A 25033-nucleotide genomic window follows, 5' to 3' on the forward strand; every position below is an offset into this window, starting at 1 on the left:
CTATAAAGGGATAAAAATTACAATATGTCCTTTGCCAATTATTCAAAAATTAAACTGCTATGGTATAAGAGGAATGAAACACTTCAGGACATGGTGTTAACTGGAAAATAATCAACGTCAGGGTGGTAATAGTACAGTAACTCCACGATATGTCAGGCTGATTATTTTCTATTACCATTTACTATCGCTGTTGATTATTTTCCACATCCAGTCATGTTTTCTTCCTTACTTCATAGACCATGAGCATATAACTTCATAAATAAACTGAGATTATACATAATATATGCACCTTATAATATCAGTTCATCAGTAACATTACATTGTAGACAGTAGACTAAGGTTGTAATGCATTATAACACATTCTAACTTATGATAGCCACACCAAAACCTGTGATATACTGCATTACAATTTTATTATAGACATACATTATAATGCTTTATGGAGCCTGACATTAGACACTAGTCATATGCTCCCCCGTCTCGCTCGCGTCTCTCTCCCCCGTCTCGCTCGCGTCTCTCTCCCCCGTCTCGTGTCTCGTGTGTCTCTCTCTCTCTCTCTCTCCCGTGTGTGTCTCTCTCGTGTGTCTCTTTGGATTACAAAATTTTAGAACTTAATAAAGTTCTATGCATGTAACGATAATTACTACGATAATTTAATACAAAACCAAATCAGAAAACATTGGGACAGTATGGAAAATGCAAATTAAAAAAAAAAAAGGGAGCAGTGATTCAGTATCCAGGAAAGGCCTAGTCTTTGAGAAGCAAAAGATGGGCAGAGGATCTGCAGTTTGTCAACAAATGCATGAGAAAATTATTGAAATGTTTAAATACAACATTCTTCAAAGAAAGATATAAAGGGATTTGGATATTTCACCCTCTGTGGTGCATGATATCATTAAAGGATTCATGAAATCTAGAGGAATTTCAGTGCGTAAAGGGCAAGGGCACAAGCCTAAGCTGAACACCCGTGATCTCCGATCCCTGAGACGGCAGTGCGCCAAGAACCGTCATTCATCTATAGCTGATAGAACCACATGAGCTCGGGATTATTTTGGCAAACCTTTGTCAAGCTATAATACAGAGTTACATCCACAAATGCCAGTTAAAACTTTACTGTGCAAAAAGGAAGCCTTATATTAACTGTGTCCAGAAGCACCGTCGACTTCTCTGGGCTTGGAGGCATCTGGGATGGATCATCACACAGTGGACATGTGTATTGTGGTCAGACAAATCAGTATTCCAGGTCTTTTTTGTAAAAAAAGGACGCTGTGTGCTCTGGACCAAACACGAAAAGGACCATCCAGACTGTTACCAGGAACAAATCCAAAAGCCAGGGTGTGTCACAGTATGGGGTTGTGTCAGTGCCGTTGGCAAAGGTAACTTACACTTCTGTGATGGAGCATTAATGCAGAAAAGTGCATTGAGATTTTGGATCAACATATGTTGTCTTCAAGACATCTTTTCCAGGGAGATTTCAACAAGACAACGCAAAACCACATTCTGTGCACATTAAAAAGGTATGGCTGTGGAAGAAGAGCCACTCTGTCCCCAGTAGAGAATGTGTGGTGAATTTTGAAACAAAAAACGACAACGATGACCCCGTACTTTTGCACACCTTAAGACCTGTTTGTAGGAAGAATGGGACAAAATAACACCCGAAACACTTAGTGTCTTCACTTGGTGTGTTACAGACACTACTTATCATGTTAACAATACATAATGCAAAATATAGTTACAAAGTGGCATTTATTTTCAGAAATAACATGCACGATGTGTATAATGCTATATGACTGCATTATAACATGATATGGATGTGTGTTCGGTCGGCATGTAATGATATATCATGTGAGGATAAATCAGAATATAAATTTATGACTATGAAATAATGAACTGATGAAATAAAAAATGAATCGTAACTATGATCAGGCTGCGTAATCTTTTAATTTCTCCTCGTGGTAACTGTACTATTTAGACAGCAGAGGGCACAATAATGTACAATAGCAATAGGGAATGCAAGTGACTTCACCGTAAGCAGAAGTAACTCAGCTCTAATGCCATGAAAACATGCACAAAAATGGATCTAAAATGGGAAACAGATGTTGTGTGATTGACTGTACAAATAGATTCAACAAGAAATCAGTGCTCTCTTTATACAGACTGCTGAAAGATAAAGAAAAGAGAAGCAAATGAAAGTAGTACAAATGTTCATAAAAGTTTATTAAGAAAAGGCCTATTTGTTGCTAACTTTTCCACTTTTTTTGTGATCAACTTTTTTATTGTTTTTTTCTTGGGGGGGGGGGCAGACGGTTACACAATACATTCATTAAAAAGAAACCTTCTGGTACACATGGATAGATGCATACAGTCCATATAGTCCTTTCAGTCCATATACCAGGGTATGGCCCACAAGGGCATTACAAGGAAAGAGAAAAAGAGATAAGTAAAAACAGAAGAAGAAAAAAGCACTCAGCCAAAAACAAAACACAATAATGGTAGTAATACAAATTGAAATTATGTAGACATACTGTAGGTACACTCACTGAAGAGGGGATTTACTTAAATCTTGAATTCTACCTAGGAATGATTGCCATTTCTGTAAAGTGGAAGGCATGGCCTTGTTTAGTCTAGCTGTGTGATATTCTAAATTAACGATATTGTCCAAGTAGTTAATCCAAAGTTGACGAGGTGGAACCTGGGGGTTAATCCATAATTGCAAAATTACTTTTTTGGCGGCTGTAAAGCCTGTCATCAACATTCTCTGTTGGATAAGGGCATAGTCTAGATCAGTGATGTCATTCAGAAGACAAATGTGTGGTGTTTTTGGGATATTGATGCCCAGCAGTTTTGAGAGGTCCTTTATTACACTAGACCACAGATCTGCAATTATGGGACACTCCCAGAACATATGTAAAAACGTGCCAGGTAGAGCATTACAAATGTTACAGATAGGGCTTGGGGCACGGTTCATCTGGAACTTCCTGTAAGGGGTTGCATACGCTCTATGGATAGTTTTGTAATGAATTAGCTGGTGAGCTAGATTCTTTGAACTTTGAGAGAGATTGAGCCATATTTCATCCCAATCCAGTTCTTGATTGTATGTGGAGAGTTCTCTGTCCCATATTTTCTCTATGGCTAGTTCACCAGCAGACTTGTGTAGTAAATTGTTGTAAACCAACTTTTCCACTTTTAATAAAAGGAATATTTTACTTAATAGGCTATTATTTATTACTTCAAAATTTACAAATGTGGGTAAATAATTATTGTTGGTTATTAAGAAAATGAACCTTTTTAAAACTTAACAGAAATATTTATACTGATAAAGAATAAGAAAATAAATAAAATTTTTTGGCAATAAAATTTTCTTGATTTTGTTTTTTTAAATATTGTGGGAAAATTGAATCGTGACCCCAGTATCATGAATCGAAATGAATCATGAATTGGATGACTCGTGAATTGGGTGCCTAGCGTCCATAGCTTATGATAACTGACATTTATATAAAGTGCTGCTGACTGCTACAGTGATCTTATATCTATCTAAAACTGAATACACTACAGAAGAAATCTCACTTATAAAAAAAAAAAATGGGTAACATTTTCTATGAAGGCTTTATGTATAATACATTCATAACATGCTATAATGCATTCATAAGACATTATATGCTGCTATAAAAAGGTATTACCGTTTATAGTATATATGCTAATGCATTATATGCTATGCAAACTGGGGCATGGGTTAATAACACTACTTATAATGCATTATGTAAACAACTCAATGCATAATACTGCTTAGGACTTTTTATGACTCTGTGGTAGCATCAGCGATTTTCTACGCTGTGGTCTGCTGGGGCTGTGGAAGTTCAGAGAGGGACAGGAAGAAACTTAATAAACTGGTCAGAAGGGCTGGCTCAGTCTTGGACTGTCCTCTGGACTCCATTGAGGTGGTGGGTGAGAGGAGGATGTTAGCCAAGCTGACCTCAATCATGGATAACCCCTCTCACCCCCGACATGAGGCTGTGGGGGGCTTTAAGCAGCTCTTTTAGTAGTAGACTGCTACACCCACGGTGTAAGAAGGAGAGATACCGCAGGTCATTCATTATAATGAATGTCTGACTGTATAACTGCTGTCAGACTGTATAACACCCACAACTTGTAATGTAGCACCAATAACCTGTTTGTCGTTATATTTGCACTACTTCACCACTACTACCTCTGCCATCTCTCATCGATGCAATTATTATGTGCAATTAATATAGGCCCTAAACTATTTTTATGCATGCTTATATTTATATTTATATATATTATTTATGTATATATGTGTGTATATATACAGAGTCTACCTGTAATGTGCAATTTTTCCGAGCCTCTCAATAAGGCAATATTTCTATACTTTTTCACGGTAGATAATGCAAATAGCCCTCTGTATTTAATCCTTCGTTTGTCTAAATTTTATTTCAGTTTTATTTGTTGTCTGTTTGACATTTTCTTGCTACTGTAACACGTGAATTTCCCCGATGTGGGATGAATAAAGTGAATCTAATCTAATCTAATCTAATCTAATCTAATCTAATCTAATCTAATCTAATCTAATCTAATCTAATCGACATATGTAGCTCTAAAATGTGACACATTTCCATAAATAATTGTGTATGATGCCTTATTAACGCACTATTACATGATATGAATGTGTTCATAGTCTATTATAGAAAAGAAGACCAAAAATCGTTTTAAACATCTTTAACTTGGTTCCTTTCTCACCTTTTAGGTAAAATTCTTAGGAGTAATCATTCAAAGTTTGATAGCTGCAGGCCCACATCCTAAATGAGCACTCAAAGCACTCAAATGTCACAATCTGTGTTTTGATTCCGGCTCCATAACCTCCTGGCCTCTGCGTATGAAACAAGTCAGCCCTACCTTGGCTAATCACCATTCCTGAAAAATTCTAATGTGCTCATCTGTGTGTGGGTGTGTGCAGAGAGCCGTGCGAGCAGCGAAGAATATAAATCTGGACGTTACATTTTTTTTTAAATGAAAAACGACAAAATATGAGATCTTGTGACTATATATGTACACTGTAAAAAAATGATTTGTTGTTTTAACTTAAAAAAGTTAGTGCAAGGGCTGCCTTAAAATTTTGAGTTCACTGAAATTAATATAGTAAGTTCACAACAATTTAACTTACTATGTGAATTCCAGTGAACTCAAAATTTTAAGGCAGCCCTTGCACTAACTTTTTTAAGTTAAAACAACAAATATTTTTTTTACAGTGTACAGTACTGTGCAAAAGTCTTAGGCCCCCTATTTTTTTTTTTCATACAAACTTTGTTATAGATTTCTATTTTATGACTTCCACATTATCGAGACGGTACAAAAACATTTCGGAGTTCCAAACGTTCGTTCATTTTCCAGCACAAAATTAAATGTTACAGAAAAAAAAATTGTATCTGAGTAGCATATTATATAAAGAGAGCACTTTTCAGATTAAAAAAGAAAACATAACGAAGGTTTTAGTGCAAAATGAAGACGCGAGTGTGACTAGTGTCCAGAAGAACTGTGGCTGGTTCTGCAAGATGCTCAATAGAACCTACAGCTCATTTCCTTATAAAACTGCACTCGTTGTACCTGAGACTAAAGCAAAGGGTCGTCTCACACCAAATATTGACTTTGTTTCATTTTTTATGGATTACTGCTTACTGTTTATAGTATTTTGTAATGTTGAAACATTTCATTTCATTATTTTTAAGCAATTTTTGGTCTCCAGCTTTTCTTTACATGTACCTAAGACTTTTGCACAGTACTCTATGTGTATATACGGCACCTTTCTGTTTTAGCCAGCATTAACTTTTTCAGCAGTTTGTGCTACAGTAGCTCTTCTGTTCTTCTGTGGGATTGGACCATATGGGCTAGCCTTTGTGCCCCATACGAATCAATGAGCCTTCGACACCCATGACCCTGTTGCCGGTTCACCGGTTGTCCTTTGGATCCTTTGGTAGGTCGTAACCACTACATATCATGAACACCCTACAACAGGGGTGTTCAAATTGATCCATAAAGGGCTGTGTGGCTGCAGGTTTTCATTCCAGCCATGCAGCAGCACCCTGATTTGGCTTATTCAATCAACTGACACACCCACCCTTTAATCAAGGGTGGGTGTGGCTGCAAGTATTTGACTGTGTGAAGACAGTTCAGTTGATTGAATGAGCCAAGTCAGGTGTGCTGCTGCATGGCTGGAATGAAAACCTGCAGCCACACGGCCCTTTATGGATCAATTTGAACACCCCTGCCCTACAAGATGTGCCATTTTGGAGATGCTCAGACCCAGTCATCTAGCCATCACAATTTGGCCCTCGTCAAATTCGTTCAGGTCCTTACGCTTGCCCCTTTTTCCTGCTTCCAACACATCAACTTCAAGAACTGACTGTTCTCTTGCTGCCTAATATATCCCACCCCTTGACAGGTGCTGCTGTAACAACATAATCAGTGTTATTCACTTCACCTGTCAGTGTTTTTAATTTTATGTCTGATATGTATGTGTATAGGGGCGGCACGGTGGTGTAGTGGTTAGCGCTGTCGCCTCACAGCAAGAAGGTCCGGGTTCGAGCCCCGTGGCCGACGAGGGCCTTTCTGTGCGGAGTCTGCATGTTCTCCCCGTGTCCGCGTGGGTTTCCTCCGGGTGCTCCGGTTTCCGCCACAGTCCAAAGACATGCAGGTTAGGTTAACTGGTGACTCTAAATTGACCGTAGGTGTGAATGTGAGTGTGAATGGTTGTCTGTGTCTATGTGTCAGCCCTGTGATGACCTGGCGACTTGTCCAGGGTGTACCCCGCCTTTCGCCCGTAGTCAGCTGGGATAGGCTCCAGCTTGCCTGCGACCCTGTAGAACAGGATAAAGCGGCTAAAGATAATGACATGAGATGTATGTGTATATATGTTACAGCCTTCACCATAAATAACAACATAGATGACAACATAGCTGTCGAAGCATGGCATGTAATCTTTTTATATGCAAATATGAAATTGATTCTCACAGGTTTTACCAGTGTTTTCTACCTCACTGGCCACTTTATTAGGAACACCATACTCCTACTGGATAGGACACTGATTTGCTGAAAACATTCCCCACATCAGTACACAACCCCCACCAGCCTGAAGTGCTGACCATTGGCATATCACAGTTTTTTCCAATCTGTCCATTTTCTCTGGAACCTGCTTTTCTGCTCACCACAGTTGTAAAGAGTGGTTATTTGAGTTACCGTAGCGTAACGGTCACCGAACCAGTCTGGCCATTCTTGTCAGACCTCGAACCGAATACAAACACATTGACATAGAATGAACTGATAATGCATTTTAAAAATAGATAATAAATAAAACAGGAGACACAACATTATTATTATTTGTCTTTCATCAGTGGTTTGCTCTGATGCAGTAGCTTGACCTTTTATTCATAGAGCTACTCCGTATAGTCCATGCAGACCAAAGGTTGTGCACAGGGCAACATATGTCTGCTGAAATGTCCATATTTTTTATTTATTATTATTTTTTAAAGTTTACTTGTACATTTTATTGAGCATGTTTTTGTCATTCTTTGTCAAGCCCTGGCCAAGTGCATTCCTTATAGCTTTAATATATACTTGCTTTGTGACAGCCAATGCTAGAACAACACAATCCACCGCCCACATGATCATGACATAAATCAAGATGGTGGTAAAATATACTGACTGTTGAAGTCCGAAAATGAAAAGCGCCCCCGTGTTCTCATAGTGTACATTCTTTACCCATCACTTTCATACAACACTAAAGTTATTGAATCGAATAATGGGGACATGCACTCTCTCTCTCTCTCTCTCTCTCTCTCTCTCTCTCTCAATCGCTCTCTCTTTCTGTGTGTGTGTGTGTAATTGGCTGTTTAAGCATGTCAATGTGTTTTTTCTGGTCAATGCTTTTATTTGTGGTTTTTGAACACAGTAGAAGTGTGTGTGTGTGTTGTGTAATGGGGGCTTTACTGTGAGAAAGCATTTATTAGGCCATACTGAAAGTGCATGCATTGTTTTATTTGGAATATGCTGCTAGTGCTAAAGTGACAGTCTGATGCAAGAAGAAACAGACAGTCTGCCAGACCATGTTCTCTACTTCCTGTACATTACATTGTCGTCGTCTGTCCATCGCTAGTGATGATGACTGCTTCATTAGGATGCGAAGAAACGCAGATGGGCCGCGAGGCCCGCACCAGAGCGACAAAGTCGCCCGCAGCGGTGGCACGAACCGCCACAGAATGTCTGGCCTCATGAGCTCTCGCACACTATTCTCATCTCCTAACGATGCGCCTTGCAGAGTAAGGTAAGACAAACGATGTCATGCCCCCATCGTGTTGTCTCTCTGGACCTCCAGACCTGATGCCAAGTGGTGAACAAAAGCGCCACAGACCTAACGGGGATGGAAGTTGCCCCACAGTGACAACTGACTTGCCGAGTGATGCCATCCGTTGGCCATTTGAGTGGCTCTTCTGCATGCCATCTGGTGGTGTGCCATTGACCTTGCTGGGTTCATCTGCCACATTGCACCGAAAAGCGCCCTGCTGTCAGCACCTTATTGGTGATGTATTATTTAACCCATAGCTGGAACCCAGGCAGGTGCTACTACTCGGGATCAGCATGGACCTGGGAGCAATGGTGATTAATTAAGTATTTCCCCAATACTCAAGTCCTCCTGGACCTGAGACTCACCACTGGTTGCAGTTTAAAGTCATACCCAGTACAGTACATAAAGAATAAAACACAGTGGGTTGTGTGGTTATAGAAAAAGAATCAACAACTGCACAGTGCATGGGCGTCGCCACCATTGAATGTGAAGGGGGTGTGTCCACTTCACATTTCATAATTCTTCGTTTTGACCCCCCACAGGGTGGCACGGTGGTGTAGTGGTTAGCGCTGTCGCCTCACAGCAAGAAGGTCCGGGTTCGAGCCCCGTGGCCGGCGAGGGCCTTTCTGTGCGGAGTTTGCATGTTCTCCCCGTGTCCGCGTGGGTTTCCTCCGGGTGCTCCGGTTTCCCCCACAGTCCAAAGACATGCAGGTTAGGTTAACTGGTGACTCTAAATTGACCGTAGGTGTGAATGTGAGTGTGAATGGTTGTCTGTGTCTATGTGTCAGCCCTGTGATGACCTGGCGACTTGTCCAGGGTGTACCCCGCCTTTCACCCGTAGTCAGCTGGGATAGGCTCCAGCTTGCCTGCGACCCTGTAGAACAGGATAAAGTGGCTAGAGATAATGAGATGGGATGAGAGACCCCCCCACATTTAACATAAAATATGAGCTCACCCAGCGCCGTTTCTATTGCTTCGTGAAAGAATCCATTTCACTTGATCAATAAGAGAATACACAGACCGCTGAAAATCCACTCCGGGTTTTCCAGGCGTTCCCGACAACAACTCACTGAGTGAGAGTGAATCTCAGCGCGAGCAGAGACATTTTGGTGCAGCTGCTCGAAAGTGGAGGAGGTGACGTCATCCCCATTGCCACCTCACAATGGCTAGCTTTTGCTGAAACCTTATTCTTTTGTTATATGCCCTCAAAATTAACCCGAGGCCACGTTAAATTAATGTCCAACTAAACAATGAAATAAGCTTAGCCTAATGGGGTATTCTTGGTTGATGATGAATTGTTTGCAGTATTTGCTCCTCCCCAGACACAATGGACATAAGGAAATTCTTTACAAAGAAGCGGAAAGTCAGTCAAAATTTCCCCACAGGACAGGGTTTTCTTGTCCCAATGGAAATGTTAGTGCAGTTAGCTGGCTAGTCAATGTTAGATGCATCAGCTAGCTTAATGTTAGCTATCATTTAATTCAAACCCAGCAGGCTGACCTTACTGTAATGCCAAGAATGAGGTCAAGTCTGCTCTGATGATATTTACTGATTCCCTGTTGTGATTTGAAGAACTTGTTTTGTCTGGTCTTTGACAGTTTTCTGGAAAGTAACATGGGAAATCAGTGTACGGGGAAGGAATAGTAGAAAGGAAAGCAATGGAGAGAGATGGATGTTATTCCAGGTGGACTGGGAAGGAAAGGGGGATAAAAGTTATGAAGTGGTAGAAATTGTGGTGGCACCAATGTAAGAAGGAGTTATAGCTATAAATATATTTGTTATACTAATCTGTAAATGTTACTGTAGCACCACCATTGCATGTAGGTTGATAAAACTGCACTTGTTCATTGTGTGAAGTTCTCTTTTATGTGTCGTTGCTTGACACAGTGTGATTTTGTGTTATGAAGACTGCATGATGCCATGTCATTTTTGTTATGAGTATCGCTAAATCGGAAAAAAGTAAAATGCACCCACTAAAGTCACTGTTGGTGGTGAACAAAATTGCACCTGTTCATTGTTGCCCCTTTTCCACCAAAGCAGTTCCAGGGCTGGTTCGGGGCCAGTGCTTAGTTTGGAACCGGGTTTTCTGTTTCCACTGACAAAGAACTGGCTCTGGGGCCAGAAAAACCGGTTCCAGGCTAGCACCAACTCTCTGCTGGGCCAGAGGAAAGAACCGCTTACGTCAGCGGGGGGGCGGAGTTGTTAAGACCAACAACAATAACAAGACTGCGAAAGATCACCAATTTTAAGCGACGAGAAGCAGCAGCTGTACAAACGCGAAGTCATCCATTATTATTATTGTTGTTGTTGCCGCTGCCGCTTCTTCCGTGTTGTTTTTGCTTTGATATTCGCGCCAAGGTTTATGTAAATGTAGCGCTGTAACTGACGTATACAGCGACGTAATGACGTTTACATCAACGTAATGACGTGGCTCCGCTTAGCACCGCGAGCTATGGAAAAGCAAACTGGTTCTCAGCTGGCTCGCAAGTTGAACGAGTTGTGAACCAGCACTGGCTCCGAACCAGTCCTGGAACTGATTTGGTGGAAAAGGGGTAAGTGTGAAGTTATTTTTTGTGTGTCGCCGTTGCTTGACACAGTGTGATTTTGTGTTATGAAGTTTGCATGATGCCATGTCATGCCTGTTCATTGTGTGAAATTATGAATATTCTGATTTTTAAACATACAGTTGAGTGTCACTATTGCTTGGCACAGTGGCATGTTGTGTTACATCTAAAACTAAATAAAAAAGAAAACACTAAATAAAAAGTAAAATGCACCCATAAAGTCATTGTTGGTGATAAATTGTGTCACATTCATCTTATGATCTTAGGCAGAGCAGTGGGTTTAAAAACAGGCTGATGAATATATGGGCTAGTTGAATGAGGATGTATTGTAGCCTGGCTAACGCGACTTCAAAGCTCTCCGAGCTATTGGTCTGGCAAAGATATTAAGCCCAACCATTTCCCAGAGCCCGTGGTTGACCCGCCTCCCTGAAATGCCTCAGTTTGCTACTGGTCGAAGCCAGAAAAGGCTGTGACGAAGCTTAAACCAATCACATCACTCTTTCCTCTGACGTATGTGACGCGACGGGGCTAACTGGTAGATTAAACTCTTACCGAAGCCGGTCGGGAGCAAGGCGAAAACGTCCTTCCTTTCAATAAATACCTCCAGGGCTGCTCTTTGCTCCGTTTTCAATGAGAACTTCCCGTTGAATGCTTTCAATACAGCATCTATGCGTAATAGATGCGGAAGCGTGAATGAAGCGCTTCCGGCATAGATTCTATAAACAATCTATGGCTTCCGGTCGCAGTTCTACTACGTCACTGCCTTGAACACGCCTCTACCCAGGGCCGTTGGAGATGCTCAAAGTTGATTGGTTCCCGATTTTTCGGGAGCTTGGAAGAGCTGTAGATAGCTTGCCTGGCCAGACTAAGCTCGCAACAGGCCCTCGTGTTGCGTCACGCTTAGGATGGGCGGGCCCAGGCTAGATGTATTGTTGAGTCTCTATAGTCATTGAATTAAGTGACTTTTGTAGGTAAAATTAGGTGTTTAACAGCCTGTTAAAAATACACCAGAATGCAGGAAATGGCATCTAATTAATTAAAAAATTTCTGTAGGAGGACCCCCAGACCCCCCGCCAGTGTGTCCCCCCCACATTAAAAATACTTCTGACGCCCCTGGCACAGTGTACTGTGGCCTGAGTTACTCTTAACAGAGTTACTGTTAGCTTCGTAGCCTGAAGCTGATTATTTTCCAGTAACAATACGTACCAAAGTGTTTTGTTCCTCATACACCCCAACTTGCCAACAATTCCAATTTTTTGTTCATTAAAGAATGACATCTTATCATTTTTATCCATTCTTAGTTGTGGGGTTGTTGGCTCCAGCAATCATAGTATGGTTTAACCATTGGCTTCAATTGATTTTCATAGTTCACTTTTTTGTGCTTCTATTTTTCTTTTTGATATTCCACCTGCATCCCTCTTTTTTAATTCCTCTATCCATCTCATGTATATAGTATATATAAATTAGTGCTGTCAAAGTTTACGCGATAATAACGCGTTAACGCGATCTCAATTTATCACGATTTAAAAAAATAGTGCCGTTAACGCAAATTCTAATTTGGCCCTGCGAGTCACCCGTAGTTCCTGTTGAGGCTTGTCGCGCGCTGCTTCAATAAGAGTACGTGTGAGTGATGGAGAAAGGCATAGACATATAAACATCCTCGCCGCCATATTGGATGGGGCAAAGTGGAGATTCTTCAACCGTCTCTGGTATAGCGTCTAGACAGTAGCCGAGAATAAAGATGCCTCATTCATGTGCTGCGTTTAACTGTACCAACAGGTTTACCGTCCAAACGAGATCACATGGGATTACCTTTCACAGGTGAGACTGGAAAAATACTTTTCAATACTGTTCCTTCGGTCTTCAGTTTCCCAGCTCATCTCCACTGGGGGGGTGTAGAGTTATAAGCAGTGAGAATTAGAGAATACAGCGCCACACTATGATGAACGTTTTTGAACGTATGATGAATGTTTTTATTTTTGTTATCTGTTTTTTTCTTCTTTTATGGAAAATACTTCTCTTCAAAAGAAACTAATGAAGAGTAAAATAAAACATTTTTTTTATTTTCACAGTGATATGCACTTTATTTTTCATCCCTTGGTTTGCTCTGCAATTAAAAAAAAAACAACATTGGTACAGGCGGCATGGTGGTGTAGTGGTTAGCGCTGTCGCCTCACAGCAAGAAGGTCCTGGGTTCGAGCCCCGGGGCCGGCGAGGGCCTTTCTGTGTGGAGTTTGCATGTTCTCCCTGTGTCCGCGTGGGTTTCCTCCGGGTGCTCCGGTTTCCCCCACAGTCCAAAGACATGCAGGTTAGGTTAACTGGTGGCTCTAAATTGAGCGTAGGTGTGAATGTGAGTGTGAATGGTTGTCTGTGTCTATGTGTCAGCCCTGTGATGACCTGGCGACTTGTCCAGGGTGTACCCCGCCTTTCGCCCGTAGTCAGCTGGGATAGGCTCCAGCTTGCCTGCGACCCTGTAGGACAGGATAAAGCGGCTACAGATAATGAGATGAGATGAGATGAAACATTGGTACAAAGCAAGCCCATTCACTTTTTTATGCTGATAAGAGAATTACAATGGTTTTTCATGTGACAAAAATGTGCGATTAAATTGCGATTAATCGCGAGTTAACTATGACAGTCGCGACATTAATCGCGATTAAATATTTTAATCGCTTGACAGCACTAATATAAATATATAAATATTACCTCCAAACTTCCTACAAATGTTCAGGGAAATACTACAAATCTCTCTCTCTCTCTCTCTCTCTCTCTTCATACTTCTATTACTCCTCCATTGTTTTTTTTCATCTTTCGTTTTTTCTCCCATTTGCTTCAATTTATTTTTTTAACGTTTAACTACTCCTCGAGTTTAAAACCCAGGAACACAAAAGATGGTAAATGTCATTAACTTACTGCATACATGTCAACCTTTGGTCAATCAAACCTGTATAACCAACCTCCAAAATCCGTATTTCCCTTATAAAATCCGTATAAGATGCAAATTAAAATAATTTACCTAAAATTTGAATGATAATTAACAATGATATATCCCAGTTACTTTGTATTCAATATTAATAACAATAAACCTTCAGAATGAATACAAAGCTCCAATGTTCGACAAAAACACAAAGTGTTATCAGCGTAGTTACGAAGGAAATACTTCGTTGTTTGGAGACAGGTTTCACCGAGCGGCTATTATGCGCGAGACTTCATATTAGCCACAAAGTCAGGAAAATCTGTTCGTAAAATTACGTTATAATGACCAAATACAATGAAAAGTATTTTTCCAGTCTCACCTGTGAAAGGTAATCCCATGTGATCTCGTTCGGACGGTAAACCTGTTGGTACAGTTAAACGCAGCACATGAATGAGGCATCTTTATTCTCGGCTACTGTCTAGACGCTATACCAGAGACGGTTGAAGAATCTCCACTTTGCCACATCCAATATGGCGGCGAGGATGACGTATGATTCTACGCAGAAGGCGGCGTCTATGTTTATATGTCTATGACTTCCCGGTTGGCGGGATTCTCGCAATGCGCTGTGCGCATGATCAAAAGTGGAACGAAGTCTCGCTACCACAAGATAACGCGCGATTTCATAAGACTCTTTACTGGCTGTCTGTGGTGTACAGTACGTTTGTAAATGTTATGCGCTCTTTTATCATCGTGGGAATTGATTATAGCTCTAAATAAATATTGAAGTTTTTTTAAAGAATCCGTATAACTTTATTTATACGCCCATATACCTCGTTTATTGAATCAAATCCGTATAAAATACAGACATTCTGTACAGGTTGACATGTATGTTACTGTACCTTACACAAATGTGGCATAACTTTTTCTCTGCTCCGCTTTCTTTCTTTCCTTTCTTTTTCATCCCTCCATTGGTAAATTACCACAACGGTAAATAAATGTTTTGGGTTTTTAAAAAAAAAAACATGGATGCTGTTGGGAGTTGCAGGGTGAAATGTTACAACAAATAATCGAAAGGTGAAGCTGAACATAATACAACACCTCGCTGGAATGGACATCACAAATGATAAAAATGCTTCGAGGGTAGAATACCGAATAATCCGAGATACACCTCTGCATCACATTTACACATTGCACTGATTCATAATCCCAAAGCCTGAATACTGATGTGTGCGATTTCACTATGCATGTTTGAGGCAGCTCTGAATTCAGCCCTGTAAATTACCCACAATCCATTTCTCTACATTTGGCTCAGGCAATCAAATTTGCTTCACAAAGCTTTTCTGTCAAGTTACTTTTGTGCATATAATTGTGCATATTGTGGTGTGTGTGTATGTGTGAGTGTAATGGTATTTGCTGGCTCAAATCACTGTGGGACTAATTGCAAGCGCTTTTGGCATGCTATGTATGAGCTTGGCCTTTGTTGTTTCTCTAAACACATCTATACTCGCCTGCCTGATTAGGTCCTGCTGGCAAATCCCATGATTCCTGAGGGTAAATGCGAGGCCTTGGACAATTTACCAAAGCCTGCGCTTACATCTACACCATCCACAATATCTCCTGATGCTCATTTATCCACTCGATTCCAGACGCATGTGCATGTTTAGTGTTTGAATAGCTGTTGTTTATCTGTGTGTATATTCCCAGGTAGTAATGAGTGAGAAAAATGAAATCAGTTTTCTGAAAATTTACTTCCTGAGCTTTGCTCTAGGGCGGCACGGTGGTGTAGTGGTTAGCGCTGTCGCCTCACAGCAAGAAGGTCCTGGGTTCGAGCCCTGGGGCCGGCGAGGGCCTTTCTGTGCAGAGTTTGCATGTTCTCCCTGTGTCCGCGTAGGTTTCCTCCGGGTGCTCCGGTTTCCCCCACAGTCCAAAGACATGCAGGTTAGGTTAACTGGTGACTCTAAATTGACCATAGGTGTGAATGTGAGTGTGAATGGTTGTCTATGTATCAGCCCTGTGATGACCTGGCGACTTGTCCAGGGTGTACCCTGCCTTTCGCCCGTAGTCAGCTGGGATAGGCTCCAGCTTGCCTGCGACCCTGTAGAAGGATAAAGCGGCTAGAGATAAGAGATGAGATGAGCTTTGATCTAGTTTTGGGTGATGATGCTTCAGCTTGAGTGCTATCAGTCTGGTTGGCAATAAAACACTTGAGTATGCTCTTATAGCTAAATAACCACCAACGAGTGATGACGTCATGTCACTGAGTAACCACAAAATCGTCCAGTCTGCAAACACGGTTACAGATTCACCTCCGACTATTACAAAGCACTGACGCTGGAGGCTCCTTCCAAAAATATTAACTAAACAAACATTGCCTGACAGAAAGCTTCACGATATCAACAATCACTAACATTTTTAAAAATATCTGAAACCTATGATTTGTCTTGCAGCAGCACAACTCTCAGAGCTATTATTATGGTAAATTAATCAAGACCTCCTGACCAATCCGAACTGAGAATTCAACAGCACTTTGGTGCAATGAAATTTAATGGGTTGATTGCGAAGTCAGCCATTTTTTGTGGTTTGAAGTCACATACATGTCAACCTATACGGAATGTCCGTATTTTATACGGATTTGATTCAATAAACGTAGTATACGGGCGTATAAATAAAGTTATACGGATTCTTTAAAAAAACTTCAATATTTATTTAGAGCTATAATCAATTCTCACGACAGCCAGTAAAGAGTCTTATGAAATCGCGCGTTATCTTGTGGTAGCGAGACTTCGTTCCACTTTTGATCATGCGCACACCGCATTGCGAGAATCCCGCCAACCCGGAAGTCATAGACATATAAACATAGACGCCGCCTTCTGCGTAGAATCATACGTCATTCTCGCCACCAAATTGGATGTGGCAAAGTGGAGATTCTGAGAATAAAGATGCCTCATTCATGTGCTGCGTTTAACTGTACCAACAGGTTTACCGTCCAAACGAGATCACATGGGATTACCTTTCACAGGTGAGACTGGAAAAATACTTTTCATTGTATTTGGTCATTATAACATAATTTTACGAACAGATTTTTCTGACTTTGTGGCTAATATGAAGTCTCGCGCATAATAGCCGCTCGGTGAAACCTGTCTCCAAACAACGAAGTATTTCCTTCGTAACTACGCTGATAACACTTTGTGTTTTTGTCAAACATTGGAGCTTTGTATTCATTCTGAAGGTTTATTGTTATTAATATTGAATAAAAAGTAACTGGGATATATCATTGTTAATTATCATTCAAATTTTAGGTAAATTATTTTAATTTGCATCTTATACGGATTTTATAAGGGAAATACGGATTTTGGAGGTTGGTTATACAGGTTTGATTGACCAAAGGTTGACATGTATGAAGTCAATGTGACCTCAGACAATTCAATAAAAAAGTCCTTTCTGGCCTCCCAACACTGAACTCTTGTGATATTTGATATTATTCTATCCACATTCACTGGATATGAGCAATCACGCACTCTGATTGGCTACTCTACTACTAGGCTATCAGCTCATATACTGTGAGTAGAGAAAAACAAAATGGCAGCGCGTGTTGCTGAACCAAATGAGGACGAAATAAAAACTCTACTCAAAAACAAAACCCCCCAAAATGCAAAAAAGCAAAAAAAAAAACCAAACCATGGAATAAAAGTATTATACAATGTACCCAGAGCAGCCTGGGGAGCAGGTACCTTGCTCAAGGGCACGTCAGCCATTCTTGCTGGTCCAGGGACTTGAACCAGCAAACCTTTTGGTCACAAAGCTGCTTCGCTAACCATTAGGCCATGGCTTCCCGCAAGTTTAATACATTTGTTAAATAATCGCACATTCTGATTGGCTACTCTACTACTAGGCTAACAGCTCATATACTGTGAGTAGGGAAAAACAAACTAGCAGAGCGTGTTGTTGAATCACCCGAGGACAGAAGAAAAACTCTACTCGAAAACAAAATCCCCCAAAATACAATTTTTCAAGAATCATTATGAATCACATTTTTCACAAATTGCTACTGTTATTTCGCTGGTTTGTTTACGTTCTAAGCGGAAATTATTTTGTCAGACGTTTTGTATAAAGCTTTAATTGATCGAATTTGCAAAAAATAAAAATAAAAATGCTCTGTTTCTCAAAATCCAGTGATTGTGGATAGAATAAAACAGTTATTTCACTCAATCTCGTCATACATGGCTTACAGCTGACTCGGCGCTACACGCCTCGTCGGCTATCAGCTCATGTACGACTTGATTTTGTGGAATAACTGTTAAATATCCTTCAATAATTTTTTTTTTTTTTGTGAAAACACCAAGGCATGAGTATTGACCAATATATGTTGACTCAATGAACCTCTCTTCTACAGTGGCATGCAAAAGTTTGGGCACCCTTGTTGAAAATGTCTGTTAAGTGAGCAGAAGATGAACTGATCACCAAAAGGCATAAAGGTAAAGACGAGACATTTCTTTTCAGCGTTTTCTGCGAGATTTGTGTATTATTTTTGTTTTGTACAATTGGAGAGTGAAAAAAGAAAAGGAACACCATGCGAAAGTTTGGGCACCCCGATACATTTGAGTTCTCAGGTAACTTTAACCAAGGTTCCAGACCTTAATTAGCTTATTGAGCTGTGGCTTGTTCAAATTCTTCGTTAGGAAAGGTCAGATGATGCAGATTTCAAAGCTGTATAAATTCTCTGACTCCTCAAACTTGTCCCTAAAATCAACAGCCATGGGCTCCTCTAAGCAACTCGCTCGCATTCTGAATAATAAAATAATCGATGCTCACAAAGCAGGAGAAGGCTACAAGAACGTAGCAAAGTGTTTTCAGGTAGCTGTTTCCTCAGATCGTAATGTTATTAAGAAATGGCAGTTCACAGAAACAGTGGAGATCAAGGTGAGGTCTGGAAGATGAAGAAAACTTTCTGAAAGAACTGCTCGTTGGATTGCTAGAAAGGCAAATAAAAACCCTGTTTGACTGCAAAAGACCTTCAGAAAGATTGAGCAGACCCTGGAGTGGTGGTGCACTGTTCTACTATGCAGCGACACCTGAACAAATTTGACCTTCATGAGAGAGTCATCAGAAGAAAACCGTTCCTGTGTTCTAGCCACAAAATGCAGTGTCTGAAGTTTGCAAATGAACATCTAAGCAAGCCTGATGCATTTTGGAAACAAGTCCTGTGAACTGATGAAATCAAAATAGAACTTTTTGGCCACAATGTGCAAAGGTATGTTTGGAGAATAAAGGGTGGCAAATTCCAGGAAAAGAACACCTCTCCAACTCTGAAGCATGGGTGTGGATCGATCATGCTTTGGGGTTGTGTTGCAGCCAGTGGCACAGGGCACATTTCATTGGTCGAGGGAAGCATGGATTCGAATAAATACCAGCAAATTCTGGAAGCAAACATCACACCATCTGTAAAAAAGTTGAAGTTTAAAAGAGGTTGGGTCCTACAATAAGACGATGATCCAAAACACACCTCAAAATCTACAATGGAATACCTCAAGAGGCACAAGCTGAAGGTTTTGCCCTGGCCCTCACAGTCCCCTGACCTAAACATCATTGAAAATCTGTGGATAGATCTCAAAAGAGCAGTGCGTGCAAGACAGCCCAAGAAACTTGTAGAACTGGAAGCCTTTTGCAAGGACGAACGCGTAAAAATCCCCCAGGTAAGAACTGAAAGATTATTAGCTAGCTACAAAAAGTGTTTATAAGCTGTGATACTTGCCAAAGGGGGTATTACTAAGTACTGACCATGTCAGGTGCCCAAACTTTTGCTTCAGGTCCTTTTCATTTTTTGGTATTTTACGCCTGTAAATGATGGAAATAAATTTGTAATCTTGCGGAAAATTTTAAAGAAATGTGTCATCTTTACCCTGATGCCTTTTGGTGATCAGTTCATCTTCTGCTCACTTAACTATTCACAGTAACAGACATTTTCAGCAAGGGTGCCCAAACTTTTGCATGCCACTGTATATATACAGAAATCCGTCCGATATTATTTTTGGTGCAGCTCTAATTGAAGTTCATGTCTTGTTGTATTTATGAAACCAATTGAAATTTAAAAAGCATGCACATCTTATTGAGTGCTGTTGTGCCAGAAGATATTGTAACTAATAAGATGGGGCTTGCTTACCATAGACAGTGGTATGATGGCCTGAATGTCCTTCTGCACCACCGTCAACTCGGTCACCACCTTGTCTGAGTCTGGAGGCGGATTCTCTCCGCGGTAATCGATGTTCCAGTTGATTCTCCTCGTCACTGACTGGCTGGTGAAGTTCTCCATTTCAAAATCCAGCTGCATGATTTCGAGGTTGGCAGCTACATCGCTGAGGGGGGTGGAAAATAAAAATCATGCCATCATGAAACATCTGGCGATCCATTATTTGAGCAAGATTTTTGTTGACAAAATGCTAGGGCTAGCTACCAATTCAGCTATGAAGCTCATTTCAAAGATTATAATTAGGGTCGGATTGGTATTAGATCATTAAATGGCTTAATGTTCTGGCCATCAGCAGAGACAGATGTTCTGTCATGTATTAGGCATTATATATTGAAACAATCAAAGAATTAGACAATTAGCAGAGCCGATACAAGGCCATCTGTTGCTTTGGAATGAATTCGGAGGACTAAATATTCAGCTTCAGAGATGAAAACTGAGAGAAGAGCAAAATGGCTCTTTCTACATATGATCATATCATGAAAATATTGCTATGCAGGTTAAAAATTACACAAAAACTATGGTTATTTATTTATTTATTTATTTATTTTTCTTCAACACACCATTAACTAAACCACTAGATGGGATATTTAATTCCTCTTGGATGACTGACTTTCATAATATAGACAGATGTTCGGGTATCCATATTAAACAAATTCAGATTTGGCATTCTTCATAAACCAGTTGTTAAATACTTTGTGACAAATGCCAGCAAGCAAATTGCTAGCTAACTGGCTTGATGGTAAACATGCTATAGTTGTGCAATAAAAGTTGTATATTTTACATGACATTAATGGCATTTCGTAGACGTTCTTATCCAAAGCGACGTACAACATACCCAGAGCAGCCCGGGGAGCAGTTAAGTGTTAGGTGTCTTGCTCAAGGGCACTTCAGCCATTCTTGCTGGTCCAGGGAATCAAACCAGCGACCTTTTGGTTGCAAAGCTGCTTCACTAACCATTAGGCTATGATTCCCCCATTTTAATACATTTGTTAAATAATAACTGTTAAATAAACTCAACCATACATGTTGAGACTCAGAAATCCTTGCTTTACTGCTTGTAGCAAACAAATATTTGAAACTTTCCTAGCAATTTCCGAGCTGGTAGCCAGGATAGACAGCATGTATCAAGTTCATACATCCTGGCATTTTTAGTAATAATACAGTAAATGTGCTGGGATGTTCCAAGGGTGTTTTTGTAGTTTAGTAGACTATATAAACATAAATATATTAATTTACGGGGCGGCACAGTGGTGTAGTGGTTAGCGCTGTCGCCTCATAGCAAGAAGGTCCGGGTTCGAGCCCTGTGGCCGACGAGGGCCTTTCTGTGCGGAGTTTGCATGTTCTCCCCGTGTCCGCGTGGGTTTCGTCCGGGTGCTCCGGTTTCCCCCACAGTCCAAAGACATGCAGGTTAGGTTAACTGGTGACTCTAAATTGACCGTAGGTGTGAATGTGAGTGTGAATGGGTGTCTGTGTCTATGTGTCAGCCCTGTGATGACCTGGCGACTTGTCCAGGGTGTACCCCGCCTTTCGCCCGTAGTCAGCTGGGATAGGCTCCAGCTTGCCTGCGACCCTGTAGAACAGGATAAAGCGGCTAGAGATAATGAGATGAGATATTAATTTACATAGGCTGACACTGGAGACTCCTTCCATCCTACCTAGTAGAACAAGTCAATTCATATAAACATGTAATGTGCACCTGGAACTACTGCGAGAGCTGCTGTGTTAGAAATTAATCACCACCTTCTGACCAAACAGAATCAAACATTCAACAACGCTGTTATGTCAAAGTAAAACTGTTTATTTTAAGCCTAAATTCCAACTCATCTCTGCCTAACAAGTGCAAGTGGGAGTTTATAACAAGCTTTAAATCACTGCCCATGGAGCAGCTCCGATGCAACTTTTCTTCTTCTACTCAGAGGCCCGAAGTGCAGAACTCCATAATGGATAGTGACAAGCTAAATGAGCGTTGTCTGCGTGTCCCATGCTCACTCATGGAGCATTATTTGCTTTATCCCAGCTGCCTGTTGCGCATGCAAAGCTGCTGATCGCAGCTGACAACTACAGAGGGATGCAGCGGGCTGGAAATAATATCACACGCACACAGGGACAGGAGCACACGTAGGGAAGCATTCGGAGAAGTTATATTACGTCGTGAACAGATTGACGAGGGAGTATGTCAGGCAAAAAAAATGGAGATTTGACAAGTGGATTAGCGACAGATTTCATTGAAAACAATGTCAGTTAGTCAGTGTTCGACCCTCCACAGTGTATGGATGGCACCTGTCAAGGGGTGGGGTATATTAGGCAGCAAGAGAACAGTTAGTTCTTGAAGTTGATGTGTTGGAAGCAGGAAAAACGAGCAAGTGTAAGGATCTGTAGCACAAACTGCTGAAAAAGTTAATGCTGATACAGCACCCTCCACAATTATTGGCACCCCTGGTTAAGATGTGTTAAAAGCCTTAAAATAAATTCAATTTTTATTGCAGAAGCATAATCTCACACTGAAAATTGTAGAAAAATGTAACCATTAACTCAAGTGAATTAAAAAAAAAATCCCTGACTAAGAAATAATTATTTTTCATAAAATCACCTGTTCCACAATTATTGGCACCCATAACAATTCCTAGAAAATAAATGTAATTGAAGCATTTCTGTCATTTCTACTGTAGTTTATAAAGTTGATCAGAGTATCTAGGAACATTTAATTAGTAATTCATCACATCCTGTTTCCCTGGGGTATAAATATGATGTGACACAGAGGCCTATTTCTCTTATCCACTCTTCAACATGGGAAAGACAAGAGAACACACCAGGCAGATGTGTGTCGACCTTCATAAGTCAGGCAATGGCTACAAGAAAATAGCCACTCGCCTACACCGGCCCATATCTACAGTCAGAGGAATCATCAAGAAGTTTAAAACAACTGGAACAGTGGCAAACAAGCCTGGACGAGAATGCAAGTTTATCTTGCCACCACGCACAGTGAGGAGGATGGGAAGAGAAGTAAAAAGTTCTCCAAAGCTCACTGTTAGAGAATTACATCAAAGAGTAGCATCTTGGGGTCACAAAGTCTCCATAACAACCATCAGGCGCTATCTACATGCCAACAAGCTGTTTGGGAGGAATGCACGGAAAAAGCCTTTTCTCACTTACAAGCATAAACCTAAATGTCTGGAGTTCGCCAAGCGGTACTAGGACTTCAACTGGGACCGTGTGCTTTGGTCAGATGAGACCAAGATAGAGCTTTTTGGCAACAAACACTCTAATACATCACAAAAGATGAGTATGCGGAAAAGCACCTCATGCCCACTGTGAAGTATGGGGGAGGATTGGTGATGCTGCGGGCCTGTTTCTCTTCCAAAGGCCCCGGGAACCTTGTTAGGGTGCGTGGCATCATTAACTCTTTGAAACACCAGGACATTTTAAATCAAAATCTGGTGGCCTCTGCCCAAAAGCTGAAGATGGGTCGTCACTGGGACTTTCAGCAAGATTATGATCCTAAACATGTGGCCAAATCTACACAAAAATGGTTCACCAGACACAAAATCAAGCTCCTCCCATGGCCATCTCAGTCCCCAGACCTCAATCCAATTGAAAACCTGTGGGGTGAGCTGAAGAGGAGAGTGCATAGGAGAGGACCCAGGACGATTTAGAGAGATTGTGCAAAGAGGAACGGTCGAAGATCCTTCTCTCTGTATTCTCCCACCTTGTGAAATGTTATAGGAGAATATTAAGTGCTGTCTTGTTGGCAAAAGGAGTTGTACAAAGTATTAACATCAGGGGTGCCAATAATTGTGGCACACATGATTTCATGTAAAAGAATTATTTCTTAATGTGGGATTTTTTTTCCCACTGAATAAATGCACTTGAATTAAAGGTTAGAATTTCCTCTTTTTCTGCATTGTTGTCCTATATTATTTTAAAAAAATGAATTTATTAGAAGCCTAAGAACATATCTTAATGAGGGGTGCCAATAATTGTGGAGGGCACTGTACCTTTCTGTTTTAGCCAGCATTAACTTTTTCAGCAGTTTGTGCTACAGTAGCTCTTCGTGCCCCGTGTGGACCAATGAGCCTTCGACACCCATGACCCTGTTGCCAGTTCACTGGTTGTCTGTCATTGGACCACTTTTGGTAGGTACTAACCACTGCATACTGGGAACACCCCACAAGATGTGCCATTTTGGAGATGCTTAGACCCAGTCATCTAGCAATCACAATTTTGCCCTTGTCAAAGTCACTCAGATCCTTACATTTGCCCATTTTTCCTGCTTCCAACACATCACCTTCAAGAACTGATTGTTCTCTTGCTGCCTAATATATCCCACCCCTTGACAGGTGCCATTGTCATGAGATAATCAATGAATGTTATTCACTTCACCTGTCAGTGGTCATAAAGTTATGGCTGACTGGTATATATACGTAATACTAATCTGGTCTATGGTTATGTCCATGAATTCTAATTACGCCAAATACCTGAAATCCAAATTTCCCACCTTAGGCATGTTGGATATCACCCCGTGGTCAATAAGATTGATGTGGTTTTTGCGACAGACTGAATCACACAGTCACTGCGGCAAACCTTTAGCAATCTGCTTGTTCAGATCAATGAAGCCAATTAAAACGCTAACCTCATCCAAATGTTTGCCAGTGTAAAACTGTGATGACTTTGCCTTTTGTTTAGACAGAAAATAGCTCAAAGGAAAGGGTCTTAAATGGAAATTAATCTCCATTAAACACACCAGCTCTTCCTGCTGCCCCTCTCCTGGACGCCACATTTACCAAGTTAACATTGCGCTAATTAGCCCATCGCTGAGGATCAATACCACCGGCTGAAGACACACTCAAAAGGCTGGGCGAGAATCTTGTCAACAATCAGTCATTAGCCATCGGCTGCTCCAGAGTCGAGCTTTAAAACGCCCAGCAGTTACATTCATTTTATGGGTGATTAAC

The 25033-nt window shown here is 40.9% G+C and overlaps 1 protein-coding gene across 2 annotated transcripts in view; it reads right to left on the minus strand.

Moving 5' to 3' along the window:
* The window catches only part of tmem132e (transmembrane protein 132E), a 692467-nt gene that overhangs the window by 48500 nt on the left and 618934 nt on the right, over positions 1-25033 (minus strand). For both annotated transcript variants that reach the window (XM_060912829.1, XM_060912828.1), the window contains exon 4: positions 19995-20187. In XM_060912829.1, coding sequence (XP_060768812.1) covers positions 19995-20187 — 193 coding nt within the window. The remainder of the gene's footprint in view (positions 1-19994; positions 20188-25033) is intronic.

Source organism: Neoarius graeffei, chromosome 28 (assembly GCF_027579695.1).
Source record: "Neoarius graeffei isolate fNeoGra1 chromosome 28, fNeoGra1.pri, whole genome shotgun sequence".
In the NCBI taxonomy this organism is placed as follows: Eukaryota; Metazoa; Chordata; class Actinopteri; order Siluriformes; family Ariidae; genus Neoarius; species Neoarius graeffei.